At 41.5% G+C, this 16,790-nt stretch overlaps 1 protein-coding gene and 1 pseudogene across 2 annotated transcripts; one reads left to right on the forward strand and one right to left on the reverse strand.

Annotated features, from left to right (window-relative positions):
- Positions 1-241: 241 nt before the first annotated feature.
- LOC310726601 (DENN domain-containing protein 3 pseudogene) lies at positions 242-3,327 on the reverse strand (annotated as a pseudogene). The gene is made up of 2 exons: positions 530-3,327; positions 242-249 (listed from the first exon to the last, which is right to left on the reverse strand). The product of its transcript is annotated as a DENN domain-containing protein 3 pseudogene (transcript).
- LOC310725774 (histidine N-acetyltransferase-like) lies at positions 339-15,750 on the forward strand. Its single transcript, XM_083540812.1, has 4 exons — positions 339-488; positions 14,081-14,276; positions 14,495-14,719; positions 14,829-15,750. The coding sequence occupies exons 2-4, from the start codon at positions 14,088-14,090 to the stop codon at positions 15,576-15,578; spliced, it is 1,164 nt and encodes a 387-aa protein (XP_083396938.1). The 5' UTR covers positions 339-488; positions 14,081-14,087; the 3' UTR covers positions 15,579-15,750.
- Positions 15,751-16,790: the final 1,040 nt, after the last annotated feature.

Genomic DNA, 16,790 nt, shown 5'->3' on the forward strand with positions numbered 1-16,790 from the left:
TGATTCAGGAATTGTTCAATTTATAAAAGTGTACACTTTCAGATTTATTTTTCTGAAGGAGTAAACTGAAAAAATGAATAAATATTCTTTGGAAAAAAAGACAACAATAACCAAAAATTGTAAATTGTGAACAGTTAATGTGGGATGTTTTATTGTGTTTTCTCTTGACAACAGCAACTCAGGATTGCTATTACTAAGTTTTGGTTTATTTTTTATGTTTTACTGTCCTTCTATGACCAGTCTACGTCTCTGCGTTGGCCGGATAACACACGTGATTCAGAGCGTGGAAGCGTTCCCAAAGCGTTGCAATGCAGCTTCTTGGGTTACATAGTAAATAAAAATAATATAATAAGTAGGTTATGACTTGCATAAGTACTGCCCATATCATTACAGAGGGTTAAGTCCCTCTAGTAGCAACAGTTGTGAGTTTTATCTACTTGAACTTTTTTTTTCTGCCTGTAATCTAAAGGAAAATGTAAATGCAGCCGGTTTGACCCTTCACTACTACACCCTAGGATCCAAATCCCACTGGAACGTAGTTCATTGATGGTCATTCCACGACCCTGATGCTTCACCGTCTCCGACGTTGTTTTGGGCACCATCATCGGAATTGGAGGCATCTGAGATTGGAGGCATCTGACCACGGCGTCCATCAGCAGGGCGTTCGTCAGAGCCTGCTGTATGTACTGAGGGTTCTTATGCTCGTCTGCCATTTTCCTTCCAGCCCACAACTCCTTGATCATCAAATGCCACAGATCGCACTCGGATTTCAGATTAGCTTCGAAAGTCTCCCTTCTCAGGTTGGTCTTGATCTTCAAGGAGGGGATCCTTAGGAGAAGTAAAGGAGCTGAGGAGATCTTCACTTCCTCTATGTCTTTAAACTTGGTGATCTCTACATAACCTGGGCGTCCCTCGGTGAGCAGAAAGAGCCGCCGCTGGGTCATGGCGATCTTGCCCACCCCATAACTGGTCTTCACCGATGATGAGAGCTTGTACACCTGCTCGTTGGCCTCCAAGTGGCTCAGCACATCCAGAGGCAGATCCACATCCTGTGCTTCAGCCTCAGTCTCCTTCCAGATGGTGTAGAAGAAGCGGAAAACCTCCGGGTCCACCTGCTTCTGTTGACCCACTGTGAGAGCATTAAACAGATGCTGGATGGTGCTCAGGTCTTTGACGATTCCCGACTCCTGTACACGCCGCACAAAGTCGTCCAAAAACATATGCGTGCGCGGGAGCTCGAACTTCACCGAGCCTCCATCAGAGAAGTCGTCCTGGCTGGAGCTTTTCTTCACTCGGCTGATGAGGCGCTTAAGTTCTGGCCGCCCCTCGGCCACACGCTGCTCTTCTGTCCTTAATGAGTCTGCCAGGATGGTCACCAATTCCAGAGGGAAGATATCCATGTCGGTCTTGTGGAGACTCTGGAAGTCTATCAGAGCGTCCAAACGTTTTCCTGCCACAGAATTGACCAGGCCGTGGAGGTAGCAGTAGCGCGCCAGCAGGGACGAGTCCTCGGGGGTGGCGGAGTTAATGACCTTGCTGAGTTGAATGATGAGATCTGAGTAGTAATTTTGAACATAGTGATAGGCCAGAGGAGGAGGGAATTCTGAAAGCTTGAATGTTTTGAGTGGCTTTGGGGGAATCTTGAAAGCTGGCTTGAATGTGGGTCCCTTGTCAGGTTTCTGTAAAGACAGCTGGCGCATCGGAACCGTCATCTGGATGTCCTCTACCAGGTTGGGCAGACTCATACCCAGCCTCTTACGCAACTGGTAATCCGTCTGTTTGTGTGGCAGCTCCTTCATATTGCGCTCCGTGAAAACTCTGGCATGGCCTTCAGCCAGGCAGCTTCTGACCGAGTGTTCATCTTCATCTGTATGAATGCATCCATCTTCTTATTTAAACAATCTTTGAGGAAGGAATGGAATATGTGTGTTTCTAAGACCTGTTTGTAAAATGGCTGGTCTGCTGCTTCCTGGTCTCTGAAAAACTGCTCGCTGTTGAATACTCGATGTTCAAAGTTTAGGTGGTCATGAACCTCTCTGAAGATGTTGACAATAAGCTCAAGACTGATATTTCGGATTTCAGAGTTGAGCTTCTGCTGCCACTGGCGCCTGCGATTCCGCACGTCAGCTATATCCAAGCTGCTGCCCTGAGCGCACATCTCCAGGTCATTGTAATTCTGCAGCCCCTCTACACGCCTCTTAAAACACTCTGTGACAGTCACTGGTACATCTGGCAAGTCTGCAGAACATGATGAGGTCACTGTGCCATCATCAATATCGATCAGGATCAGGTCATCGGCTTCCCCTGCCACATCTTCAAGGTGCTGGACGTGGCAGCCCATGATGTAGGCAGTGGGAGCCATGAGGAAGTCCAGCATCTGTTGGGAAAGAACAGGAACGAATGGGTGCTGCCAGCGCAAAGGGTGGATGAACAGCATAAAGCACTCAGCTACCAGCGTAAGCCTGGCCCAGTCCGAAGAGAAGAACACAACACGCTGCTCGGTCAAGATACTGCAGATGACCTGTAAGATCTGCTCAGGTTGAAAGCACAGAAAGGGCAGATGGAGGTCAAGGTCTACGGCAGGATGGTCCATGTCCTCTCTATTTGGGAGAATGATCTGCAGTGGTTTCAGGTTAAACGCCACTTGCAGCTGTCCAGGTGGTGGGTTGGGCACCAGTGCCAATTTGGCTGCAAATTCCTTCACCTGCTCCTCGAACTCAGCCATCCGGGAATTCTTCAGCTGGACCAGGAACGAGGACAGGCAGTCTCTCAGAGCGTTGTAGTAAGGGTATTTGGAAATGAGGCAGATGCCATAGGCTGTGAACAGATTTGGAGGTTTGTATAAATAGTGTCCGTTTTTGTGTAAGATTTTGTCTACAGATACCTGTATGGGTTTATAATACTGAACCACCACTCCATGTGTCTGGTTCCCAAAGACGTCTGTGAAAACCAGGAAGTGATAAGAGTCCTCTTGACATTCACTAGTGACTCGCAGCCCACCTGGGAAACAAAGCTGGGGCAGGGCTATGAGGTCAATGTCTTTAGGTATGCTCTAGTCATCCTCCGTGGCCTTGTCATTGCTGGAAGGCACAGACATGCGTTCTTTTTTCTTTTTCAAAAACGAGCGGCGTCTCTGGCCCCGGCTGAAGGTGTGACATCGCTTGAGTTCTCCTTGAATATAAAAGGTGGAGAATGGACCTGCAACACCTCGGCATCCAACAGAACAGGCTCTTTTGATTTCGCATCCTGCTGCGTGCATAACTCCTTCAGTCGCTCACTGGACACTCCGACAACCACGCAAGCTTCCAGCAGTCCTAACGGGATGTGTGTGTGTGTGTGTGTGTGTGTGTGTGTGTGTGTGTGTGTGTGTGTGTGTGTGTGTGTGTGTGTGAGAGAGAGAGAAAACAAAGGAGACAAGAACCAACAGTCTGAATCAGTTGAAATACAGCAAGCTACCTCTAACAGAGTTGTTCAAGAGAAGAGCAGTACGCATACTTCATCTATTGTTCCAGTCTATGTCTCCACGGCAACGGAACCAGACAAGGAAGTTTTAGTGTATGCTTTACTTGATAGTCAGAGCGACACAACCTTCATCCTGAAGGATGCAGCTGTAACATTGGGTGCCAAGAAAGAGTCAGTAAAACTTAAAGTGTCCACGATAACATCAAAAACAAAAGTGGTGAATAGCCAAAAGGTGCAAGGACTACAGGTAAGAGGCATCAGCTCTGACACAAAAATCAAACTCCCAACAACCTATACCAGAGATTACATACCAGCAAACAGATCCCATATACCCACAAGCATAACCGCAAAGTCATGGCCTCACTTGGAACATTTGGCAGAGGAAATGTCTCCAGAGCTCGACTGTGAAGTAGGATTGTTGATCGGGTATAACTGTCCACAAGCTTTACTTCCCAGTGATGTCATCAAGGGCAATGAAAACTAGCCATATGCACAAAGGTCTGTGTTGGGTTGGAGCATTATCGGCTACAGCAGCACTGAAGTTGATTATAGTCATGAGGATGAAATCAGTGTGAGCCACCGTATCATCATAAAGAAAGTTCAGCCAGCTACCAAGCCCTCTACAGAGCTCAAGTCTGAGGTCCATTTTATTTATAGAACTCAAGTTAAGGAAATGATCACTCCGTCAGATATACTCAAGGTCTTTGAGTCAGATTTTACTGAGAAGTTTAGTGAAGAAGTTCTAATGTCACAAGAAGATATTAGGTTTGTGGTGAAACTGAAAGAAGGAATCAAGCAAAAGCCAAATGGGCATTACGAAATGCCATTGCCTTTCAAGGAAGAGAGGCCAAGTCTGCCAAACAACAAAGTGTGTGCAGAACATAGACTCAGATGTCTGGAAAACGTCTTAAGAAAGATAATCAATAAAGCCACAAGGACAGGTGCTCTGCTAAAGAGAGAAATGGAGATCGAAAATCTGCAGGAATACTTTTGGACCGATTCCAAGGTCGTCCTTGGTTACATTAACAATGATGAAAAGTGATTTCATGTATTCGTAGCCAATCGGATCCAGCAGATCAAATCGAGCACAGAACCAAGTCAGTGGCAATATGTTGCCTCAGAAAATAACCCGGCTGACCACGCCTCTCGCGGTGGTCAGCCGCAGTGTCCATAATCGCACCACCACCTGGTGAGTTTGTAAGGGAAGATCTCTACCTTCAGAAGAGATGGAAGAGAGTACAGTTCTTATCCAATGAATTCTGGACCAGGTGGAGAAAGGAGTATTTGCTGAATCTACAGCAGAGGAGCAAATGGAACAAGGACAGGAGAAATGCTAAAGTGAATGACATTGTCCTGTTGCAAGATGATGGCACACCAAGAAATCAATGGAAGCTGGCGAAGGTAGTTAAAGTCTTCCAAGAAGCTGACGGAAGAGTTAGAAAACTCAAACTGTTACTTAGTGACACAACACTAGACCGTAAAGGCACACGCTCAAATAAGCCAGTTTACTTAGAAAGGTCAATACACAAAACAGTACTTTTGCTTGAGGCTGAATAAGTAGGTTAGCTCTTCAATGCCATTGTTTTGTTTATATTTGAAGGTATATTTGTGTATTTACATCAATGGTTTATAAGGTTCTGTTAACAATGCAATTTATTTATTTTGAATCACACATTGTGTGATAGTGGGAGTGTAAATGCAGCCGGTTTTTGAATTTATTTTGAAAATACGTACTTTTATTTTGACATGGTTAAAAACCGGAAGTAGCGCCTGTAAGCGCCGTAAGCCACTCACGGTGACCAAAACGCACATGTAGCGGTGATGTTACCTGCTAGTTTGTTTCTTTATCACTCCATGTTACGTGGTGTTTTCTACTACTGTGTGTGAGTTGAAGGATCATATTTTGTTTGACTGTGAAGATTGCTCCTGGGAAATGACTCTGCCGTTGGTTGAGAAGCAGGCTAAAGTGTCTAAAAAAATTGAACTACTGATTATATTTTTTTATTTAAGTGAAAGTAAAGGAGTTTTGGCTCTGACTTATACTTCAGGAAAAAAATAGTTATTACTTCTACCTGTTTTAGTGTCACACTGGTAACTGGAGCTCACATCATATTTATATTAGGGTTGTCAATTAAATTAAATATTTAATCACAACTTAATAGCACATTTCTATCTGTTCTAAATGTACCATGAATTAATTATTCCTGTTTTCAATACTTTAAGCAACATTAAAGTACATTGAGAAATATGGATGCAACATAGAGCATGAAGACAGAAAATATCTTGTAAATGTTTGAAAGTAATAATGTTGTTTTAAATTACGTAAATCATCAGGACGCCTAACGAAACCTTTGCTGTGTTTCCACACGGACAGTTAATGAGGTGATTCCGGAGAAACACACACATCGTTTTGTTGTTATTATAAGTGTATACAAATAAAATTATACATTTTACATATTCGAATGATGTATTGTTCTTATCTGTACGATCAAAAAAGACAGTAATTTAAGTTCGTTTCGCCATTATGAGGGAAAAACCCACAAAACGCCACCCAGAGGGTTGATTGTGTAAAACATGGCGGATTTGGTGTTTGATTTGAAACTTGGTGCAGAAATAAAACAAAAGTTTACTGATTAAAAATATTTTTCGGTGGAGTTTATTTATTGATTTTATATCTAAGTAAAGAAAGGACGTCGTGAATAAATGTATGTTGTGTTGAAGGTTTTAATTTCGCCTCTTTTATTTATGTATTTATATTTTTTATAAAAATGGTAAAAACAGAATTGTGCGCTGAATTGATAGCGTGTTAAAACATTTTTGTGCTGTTTTAAAATAATTTGCATTTGAACAGCCTAATATATATATATATATATATATATATATATATATATATATATATATATATATATATATACACACAGTGAGGAAAATAAGTATTTGAACACCCTGCTATTTTGCAAGTTCTCCCACTTAGAAATCATGGAGGGGTCTGAAATTGTCATCGTAGGTGCATGTCCACTGTGAGAGACATAATCTAAAAAAAAATATCCAGAAATCACAATGTATGATTTTTTAAACTATTTATTTGTATGATACAGCTGCAAATAAGTATTTGAACATCTGAGAAAGTCAATGTTAATATTTGGTACAGTAGCCTTTGTTTGCAATTACAGAGGTCAAACGTTTCCTGTAGTTTTTCACCAGGTTTGCACACACTGCAGGAGGGATTTTGGCCCACTCCTCCACACAGATCTTCTCTAGATCAGTCAGGTTTCTGGCCTGTCACTGAGAAACACGGAGTTTAAGCTCTCTCCAAGGATTCTCTATTGGGTTTAGGTCTGGAGACTGGCTAGGCCAGAACCTTGATATGCTTCTTACAGAGCCACTCCTTGGTTATCCTGGCTGTGTGCTTCGGGTCATTGTCAGGTTGGAAGACCCAGCCTCGACCCATCTTCAATGCTCTAACTGAGGGAAGGAGGTTGTTCCCCAAAATCTCGCAATACATGGCCCCGGTCATCCTCTCCTTAATACAGTGCAGTCGCCCTGTCCCATGTGCAAAAAAACACCCCTAAAGCATGATGCTACCACCCCCATGCTTCACAGTAGGGATGGTGTTCTTGGGATGGTACTCATCAATCTTCTTCCTCCAAACACGTTTAGTGGAATTATGACCCAAAAGTTCTATTTTGGTCTCATCTGACCACATGACTTTCTCCCATGACTCCTCTGGATCATCCAAATAGTCATTGACAAACTTAAGACGTGCCTGGACATGTGCTGGTTTAAGCAGGGGAACCTTTCGTGCCATGCATGATTTCAAACCATGACTTCTTAGTGTATTACCAACATCTTGGAAACGGTGGTCCCAGCTCTTTTCAGGTCATTGACCAGCTCCTCCCATGTAGTTCTAGGCTGAATTCTCACCTTCCTTGGGATTACTGAGACCCCACGAGGTGAGATCTTGCATGGAGCCCCAGTCCGAGGAAAATTGACAGTCATGTTTAGCTTCTTCCATTTTCTAATGATTGCTCCAACAATGGACCTTTTTTCACCAAGATGCTTGGCAAGTTCCCTGTAGCCCTTTCCAGCTCCCTTATTGTGGAGGTGTACAATTTTGTCTCTAGTGTCTTTGGACAGCTCTTTGGTCTTGGCCATGTTAGTAGTTGGAGTCTTACTGATTGTATGGGGTGGACAGGTGTCTTTATGCAGCTAATGACCTCAAACAGGTGCATCTAATTTAGGATAATAAATGTAGTGGAGGTGGACATTTTAAAGGCAGACTAACAGGTCTTTGAGGGTCAGAATTCTAGCTGATAGACAGGTGTATCATACAAATAAATAGTTTAAAAATCATAAATTGTGATTTCTTGATATATTTTTTAGATTATGTCTCTCACAGTGGACATGCACCTACAATGACAATTTCAGACCCCTCCATGATTTCTAAGTGGGAGAACTTGCAAAATAGTAGTGTTCAAATACTTATTTTCCTCACTGTAAATATATATATATATATATATATATATATATATATATATATATATATATATATATATATATATATATATATATATGAATGTGACCTAGCTGAGCTTAAAGAGATGCTTAAAAAGCAGCAAGAACAGCTTGATCAGTTAACACGTAATGTGTCTTCACTTCAAAATGCCCCAAGACATTTTCCCCCTGTTACAAATGCCACTAATCGGGGTGCAGTTATCTGTAGGAGGTGCCAACAGCCTGGCCATTTTGCCCGTGAGTGTAGTTCTTGGTCAAGGGTTGATTGATCCCCCTCGCGTCCTCTTCAGTCAGTGGTGCAAAGGTCCCAAACCTCTGTTTCTTTTCAGGAAAACTAGAACCTTCTGTGCTATGGAGCCACAGTTCAGAAGGCTATGTGTTTGGCTCAGATGTTGTTTTCCCCGATATACAAAATATGGCTCCTTTATTATCTCCATGCCCCCATGTGACTGTTAGTTTGGGTGGAGTGTTAGTTCCCTGTTTGTTAGACACAGGTTCAATGGTGTCAACTGTGACTGAAAGCTTTTTTTTTTTAAGAACTCTGAGCATTGGGGTAGGGAAAAACTTCACTCTTGTCATTGGTTACAGCTTAAGGCTGCCAATGGCTTAGATATCCCATACATAGGCTATTTAGAGCCGGATGTTGAAGTCTTGGGCAAAGTGATTCCTAAACGCGGCGTGCTCATAATAAAGACCCTTCAAGTGCTACTCAGATCTCCGGTGTTCTGGGCATGAATATCATTCGGGAATGTTATAACGAATTGTTTGGACAATATGGGTCCGCCCTTTTTGAAGCAGCTTTAGTGCAGCATGCCCCTAGTTTGTGGCAACAAGCCTTACAGAAATGTCATCAAGTTCAGGCGAAGGCCCCTTTAGACTTTTCAGCCTGGGTTCGGGTTCGAGGACGTAAGTGTATTCATGTACCAGGTGGCACCATGAAGTTTATTCCTGCTACTTGTTCTCAGCAACATGCTGGATTGACGGTTGTGTTTGAGCCCTCTAGTGGCGGGTTAGCAGCGGGCCTTTTGGCTTTTCCTGCCATTGTTAAGGTAGCTTGCGGACAAGTTTATGTTCCCGCTATCAATGTAGGGATAGTTGATATTAATCTTTATGCACGAACTGTCCTGGGTACTATTAGTCCAGTAACTGTAGTGAGTTTACCTCCAGGGGTTGAAGATGTTCCCATGAGTGTGCAGGCTACTGTCTCTTCCCAGGTAACTACTGGTTCCCTACAGGACAAGATAAACGCTGTTGATCTGTCCCCGTTAACTGCTGAAGTACAGTGTCAAGTTAGGGTGCTGCTGTTTAAATATTCTTCTGTGTTTTCAGAACACGATGGTGATTTGGGTTGTACGACTTTGATCACACATGATATTCCTTTGACTGATGAGGTTCCAGTTAGGCAGCGTTATAGATGCATTCCTCCCTCAGAATATGAGGCAGTAAAAGCTCATATTAATCAGTTACTTGAAACCCAAATTATAAGGGAAAGTAGTAGCCCCTATGCTTCTCCTATTGTCCTGGTAAAGAAAAAGCATGGTAGCCTGCGACTGTGTGTTGATTATCGTCAATTGAACAGTAAGACAAGAAAAGATTTATTTCCATTACCAAGAATTGAGGAATCTTTGGATGCTCTTTTCGGTGCCAGGTGGTTCACTACAATGGACCTCGCAAGCGGCTACAATCAGGTCCCAGGACAAGAAGGCTTAAAGGCCAAACTGGAGAAGTGTTCGTTCTTCCGGCCCGAGGTGGGCTACTTGGGGCACTTGATTTTCTGACCAGGGGGTGGCGACTGACCCTAAGAAAATCGAGGCAGTTGCTAATTGTCAGCCTCCTCAGCATGTCTCAGAACTTCGGTCCTTTTTGGGTTTTTATTACAGAAGGTTTGTGGAGGGTTTTGCTAGTAGCTGACCTGACCGGGTCCAAGAGAAAGAATACAGCCCGGTCTTGCAAGGAGGCTTGGACAGAGGAGTGTCAACAAAGTTTTGATACTTTGAAGCAGCGGTTGGTGAGCGCCCCTCTTTTGGCCTATGCAGACTTCTCATTGCCATTTATATTGGAAGTGGATGCAAGTTACAGCGGAGTGGGAGCAGTCCTGTCTCAGGAACAGGGAGGCAGAGTTCGACCAGTTGCGTATGCGAGTCGAGGATTAAGGCCATCAGAGAGGAATATGTCCAATTATTGTTCCATGAAGCTGGAATTCTTGGCCCTTAAATGGGCAATGAGTGAGAAATTCTGTGAGTATTTACTTGGACATAAGTGTGTGGTATACACCGACAATAACCCTCTGAGTTACCTTAATACTGCAAAATTGGGTGCTTTAAAGCAGAGGTGGGCTGCTCAACTTGCCACTTTTGATTTCAGCATCAAGTATCGTTCTGGACGCAGCAATCGCAATGCTGATGCACTACCCGACAGCAGCCTGCTGGGCCTGTACTGGAAGGTATGATTCCAGGGAGTTCTCTCCCCGAGCCTCTTCAACAGGTTGCTTCTTTTAGACTGCAGAATGAATGTGTACAAGCATCTATTACAGCTTTTCCTGGTCATACTTCTGCAGATTTGCGTGGGCTGCAGGAAGCAGATGCAGCGTTGGGAGTGTTGCTACAGTTGTGGAGAAGGGGGAAATATCCTTCAAGTGAAGAGCGGCAGGGGTTGTGCATGGATACAGGTAGACTACTGAAACAGTGGAAACAGCTAAGGATGAAGGATGGCGTATTGTATCGCCAGTGCCACCATTCCCAGGGTGGTGAGGCCTTTCTTCAGCTTTTGCTTCCAGCATCTTTAAAGACTGTAGTGATGCAGCAGCTTCATGATGAACATGGCCATCAGGGAGTGGAGCGTACAGTAGAGCTGGTCTGAAAAAGATGTTTTTGGCCAGGTATGTCTTCTGATATTAAGCGATGGTGCCAACAATGTGAACGCTGTGTTGTTGCTAAGGATGTCTTTCCCCGTGTCCAGACCTATATGGGCCATTTGTTAGCTTCAAGGCCTAACCAAATTCTGGCTATTGATTTTACATTAATTGAGCCCTCACAGAATGGAATGGAGACTGTCCTGGTCTTGACTGATGTGTTTTCCAAATACACCCAGGCGGTGCCGACTCGTGATCAGAGAGCATCTACGGTGGCAAAGGTGTTGGTTAATGAGTGGTTCTACAAGTTTGCCATTCCTAGTCGCATCCACTCAGACCAAGGAAGGAACTTCGAGAGTATCCTTATTCATCAATTGTGAGTTGTATGGCATTGCCCGGAGTCGAACCTCTCCAGCTCATCCAACTGGAAATGGTCAATGCGAGCGATTTAATCGCACACTGCACAACTTGCTGCGCACTTTACCCTCTTGTAAGAAGAAAAACTGGGCTGTATATCTCCCTCAAGTGGTCTTCTCCTATAATACTACCCCACATCAGTCTACAAATCAATCTCCCTATTTCTTAATGTTTGGGCAAGATCCACAATTGTCTGTCGACTTTTTTTTGGGTTGAATTGAGGCTCCCACTCAAGCTAGTGTTCATGACTGGATTTATGACCATCAGGCTAGACTTCAAGTGGCCTTTGATGGGGCTGAAAGTCATATAAAGGCTGCAGCGGACCGTAGAAAAGAGAGGCATGATCGGAGAGTTCAAGATGATCCTTTAAGTCAAGGCCAATTAGTGTATCTGCGAGATCTTTGATTCAAGACTACTGGAGTTCTGTGGTTTACAAAGTGCTGCGAGCCCCTACATCTGGTGGGTCTGTGTACACCATTGCCCCTGTTGATGATTTTGAAAAAGTGAGACATGTGCATCGTACTCTGTTAAGAGCTCAACCAGCTGGGCAGAATTTGGCAGGGCCTTCCAACCCCCTTTCCGAATCTGATCAAGCCTCTATGGAATCCAGTGAGGATCTATCGGATGATATGTGTTTAGTTGTGTCAAGGCAAGCAGATTCCCCTCTGGCTATAGTACCAATTGTTCATTCACCGCCACCTCCTATTTGTACTTCGTCCCGGCCTCGAGCCCCTGAGGGTATTTCCATTTCACCTAATAGTCTCCCTGATCTGGAGCCTCCTCTAATCCCGGATCCCTCGCCTAGTGATCCTGCAGTGGCATCAGAGGACATAGTGCCTACTGTAAGAGCACCATTACGTCGGACTACCCGAGCAACTGCAGGCTACCATCCTAATGTCCATCATTTGCCAGAGACAATGGGGCATAGTGGGGGTATTGTGAGCTCTCAGATGACTGTAACTAACAGTGCTTCCACCCTTTTTAGGCCTTGGAGTTAATGTCATCGGGTCGACGAATTTAAAACTAGGGGGTAAAACGTGACCGGTTGAATGGCTTTTAAAATAAAGACAAATAGACAGGCAGAGATAATGGGTAAATTTTAAATCCGAAGACACGCCCACTGCTGCAGAGTTGCGCTTTGACATTGAGCACACCTGTGCCACATAATTAGTTCAGCGTGTTCTTGGCTTTATAAAACGCACTGAGTTTGGCCCTTTGATACTTTTCCTATCTGTAGGCTGTGTGGCTAGAAAAGGTATTTTTGCGTATACTTTCCTGTTGCTTTCCCCTGGTGAGATGGTTGTTTTATTTGAGTTTATTAGTTGCTGATCATGGTCTGAATGTGTGTTTGTAGGGATGTGCGCATGAACGCAGGTAGCATATAGTGACAATAGTTTAACCCCGTTTATGAGGTAAGCAACTTTATTGTGGGTTATTTATGGGAGCGGGAAACCTTTTTGAAGCGTTTTATTTGTTTGTTTCCAGTGCGGCCAAAGAGTGCTAGCTGCTGTTTTCTACATGCTGTTTTATAGATGTTTCTACATGCTGTTTTATAGATGTTTCTACATGCTGTTTTATAGAAATTTCTACAAGCTGTTTTATAGATATTTCTACAAGCTGTTTTATAGATTGCCATTTATGTAATTATTTCCACATGTAATTATCTGATGAGCCGTGATTTGAGACTTAAACAGAAGGGGAGAGTGTGTTGGCTTTGTTTTTGGTTTATTTTTTGGTTTCATTGTTTAAGAATTATGCACCGATTTGCTGGGTGTTTTGTCCCTTCTAGATTAATTCCCCCTGGAATTAATCTAGTCTCTCCAATTGTGGGTAAATAACTGGTAAGCTGTAAATGGTATTTTAAAATATTTGTAAGCATTTTCTGTGAAATAAACTTGTACTATTTTTGGAAAGTCACGTCTCTGTCTTTAACCCCATCCGAACCAGCAGGGTCCTTCATATTTTTGTAACTTTTGCGTTCAATTTATATTCCTGGGTGAATAAATAACCCAGGTGGCGTAGTCGGTTCCTTTTTATTTCTAATACCTTTAACCAAAGGTTACAATTTGTCGTAGTCGGCAGGATACATCGGGTGTATAAAGCAGAGACATGACTCTATTTTTGTGTGTGATATTAATTTTGATGTTTGATATTAATGTTTTGCTCTTTAAACAGCAGCTAGCGCATTAGGTTTTTTTTTTTTTGTTTTGTGCAATTTACTCTCCTTTCTTTCTAATTAGGCTGTCACTATGGAGGAGGAGATGCAGCAATTGCGAGACTTGGTGGCCCAGCTTAAGGCTGATAACGAATGCCTACGTTACGAACGGGTTGAGGTACAGGCAAGTCTTGTACTATTTTTGGAAAGTCACGTCTCTGTCTTTAACCCCATCCGAACCAGCAGGGTCCTTCATATTTTTGTAACTTTTTGGTTTAATTTTTCTTTTGCGTTCAATTTATATTCCTGGGTGAATAAATAACCCAGGTGGCGTAGTCGGTTCCTTTTTATTTCTAATACCTTTAACCAAAGGTTATATATATATATATATATATATATATATATATATATATATATATATATATATATATATATATATATATATATATATATATATATATATATATATATATATATATATATATATATATATATAAAATACAACACGAATTAAAAATGTTGTTACCCAGTGAATACAAAAAAAAAAAAAAACACTACCATCAATAACACTGAAGTACAGTCGAACCATGCCAAGAAATAGTCTAACTGGTTATATTGTTTTGCTTTTAGATTTGTCACACTTGGATGTCTATAACTAAAAAAATTCTGTTTATCCTCAGAGAAGCAATGAAGCCACAGTTTGTAGGAGAACGTGATGGTCTAACATTCTGGCTGGCCAGACCCCAAGACTATGATGAGGTGATGGCGATATCACAGAACATCTACCATGGCAATGACTACCTTCCACATCGTTACCACAACTGGATGTCTGAGCGTGACAGAGTGGTCATAATTGGCAGGAGGAATGAAAAGCTGGTAAGATGTATATAACTGTTTGAAATTTAACATTATCCTAGTTGATTGTAAAATGTATTGACCCCTAAAGAGTAGCTATTCCAGTTTTCCCAGAAATGTCTAACTACGTACAGTCATATGTTGAAAGTTCCTACCCTCAACCAAAGTGGCAATAAAATCTTCAAACCAATTTTATTTTACATGCTAGAATTCTCATGCCAGTTCCTGTTTGCCTGTAGGTGGCACTGGAATCTGGACTGGTGGTTGATGGAGAGCAAACAGTGGTGCTGGAGGGATTAAGTGTGTGCCATAGTGAAAGAGGACGTGGTGTGGCTGGGGTTATCCAGAGAGTGACTGATCACTACATTAAACAGGTTTACCCAAGTGTTACAACTAAACGACTGACAAGAGCTGATAACCCAGGACCTGAAAAACTCTCCAAGTGTATTGTTCTGGCTTGCCGGGTAAATTATAGCATTTTAGATATCATTCCTTTATAAGTAATAAGTATATGTTTTATTTGTTTTTTGTTTTGTTTTTTGCAACATGCTGTATTCTCTCTCTCTCTCTCAGGCTATCCTGTCTTTGTATGGTGAGACAGAGAATTTTACAGGATTTATCTCAGGCCTGAAAGCAAAACTGGAAAGCACAGAGAAGTCAGCTGGGTCTAACAAAAAAGAAAGACTATTTGTTCTTAAGGACAGCCATCAGCTTAATGCAATACTTCTGGACCCTGAACTTTCTTTGAGACTTCAGCTTCCAGGAGGTGCCATCATCCAAAACTGGCAGCCTCTGAAACCGATGGAAAGCAACCTGGAAATTTTGAAAAAGCAAAACCTAACTTGGATTTTTTATTGTTGTGAAGATAAACCAATGTTTATGAGCTTTTACACACCACTCTATCCTATTTCATTTAAAGGAGGTTCCTTGATACTGAACATAGACATGTTTGGGACTGATGTGTCCATAGCAAGGAAGGCACTAATAGCACATTTAGAGCAGGTATTGGAGGAGATTCATGGCACGGTTGTGGTTCATGTTTACATGCCACAAAACTTTCGTGAAACCATGAGACAGTTTTGTGAGGGAGTTGATGGAGTAAAACAATTTTTGTATTACGTTGAGCAACTATTTTTGGAGAAAGAAATGACAAGTAGTAATGATGTTGAGATAAGGAGCTCTATTAGGGGTACAAAAGGTCCTTTTGGTCATAGGAAAAGGTATCAACATTTTAGTATGTCAATTACGTTACATTTACATAACAATTTAGGCTATCATTGTTCTTTTTCATATTGCCTATTTTATTTCATTCCATCAATATAATCTCTCCTTAGATATTCACAAATTGGTTCTGTGAATGTTTGTATGGATGCGTTGTACTGCGTATTCTTGGGTCCTAAAAACAAAGGTAATGGTTTGTTGTAGTTTGCATTTTCTCCCACCTGGTGGTAGTATAGAACAACTAATTAAAAATAATCGGTGACGATCACGTTTATTTGAATTTAAAAAAATCTTGGTTTTTCACTTTAGTTTAGTTTAATTTATTTAACTCATTATACAAGGTGAATTTACATTTTACTTCCAACAACAACAATCATTATTATTAAACTCAAAACGAGTAATAATAATAATAATAATAATAAAAATAATAATAACACAAGTGGATTACAATCTGTCATAAGCATCTTTTGGTAGTTTAATATCATGTGATTCAGGAATTGTTCAATTTATGAATGTGTACACTTCCGGATTTATTTTTGTGAAGGAGAAAACTAAAAAATGAATAAATATTTTTTGGAAAAAAGACAACAATTACCAAAAATTGTAAATTGTGAACAGTTAATGTGGGATGCTTTATTGTGTTTTCTCTTGACATCAGCAACTCAGGATTGCTATTACTAAGTCTTAGTGCATGCTAAAGTTTTGGTTTATTTTTTATGTTTTACTGTCCTTCTATGACCAGTCTACGTCTCTGCGTTGGCCGGATTACACACGTGGAAGCGTTCCCAAAGCGTTGCAATGCAGCTTCTTGGGTTACATAGTAAATAAAAATAATATAATAAGTAGGTTATGACTTGCATAAGTACTGCCCATATCATTACAGAGGGTGAAGTCCCTCTAGTAGCAACAGTTGTGAGTTTTATCTACTTGAACTTTTTTTTCTGCCTGTAATCTAAAGGAAAATGTTCATGTCAAGGTAAGGGAACATAATTTAAAGTAAACATATTGACTTTCTTCAAAAAAGCCAATAGCACCAGAGGTGGCAAAAGTACAACCATCCTTTACTTAAGTAGAAGTACAGATACTGATGTTTTAAAATACTTCGGGTAAAAAGTTGAACTACTGATTTTTTTTATTTAAGTGAAAGTAAAGGAGTTTTGGCTCTGACTTATACTTAAGGAAAAAATAGTTATTACTTCTACCTGTTTTAGTGTCACACTGGTAACTGGAGCTCACATCATATTTATATTAGAGTTTTCAATCAAATTAAATATTTAATCACAACTTAATAGCACATTTCTATCTGTTCTAAAT

Source organism: Silurus aristotelis (assembly GCF_946808225.1).
Source record: "Silurus aristotelis genome assembly, chromosome: 5".
Classification (NCBI taxonomy): Eukaryota; Metazoa; Chordata; class Actinopteri; order Siluriformes; family Siluridae; genus Silurus; species Silurus aristotelis.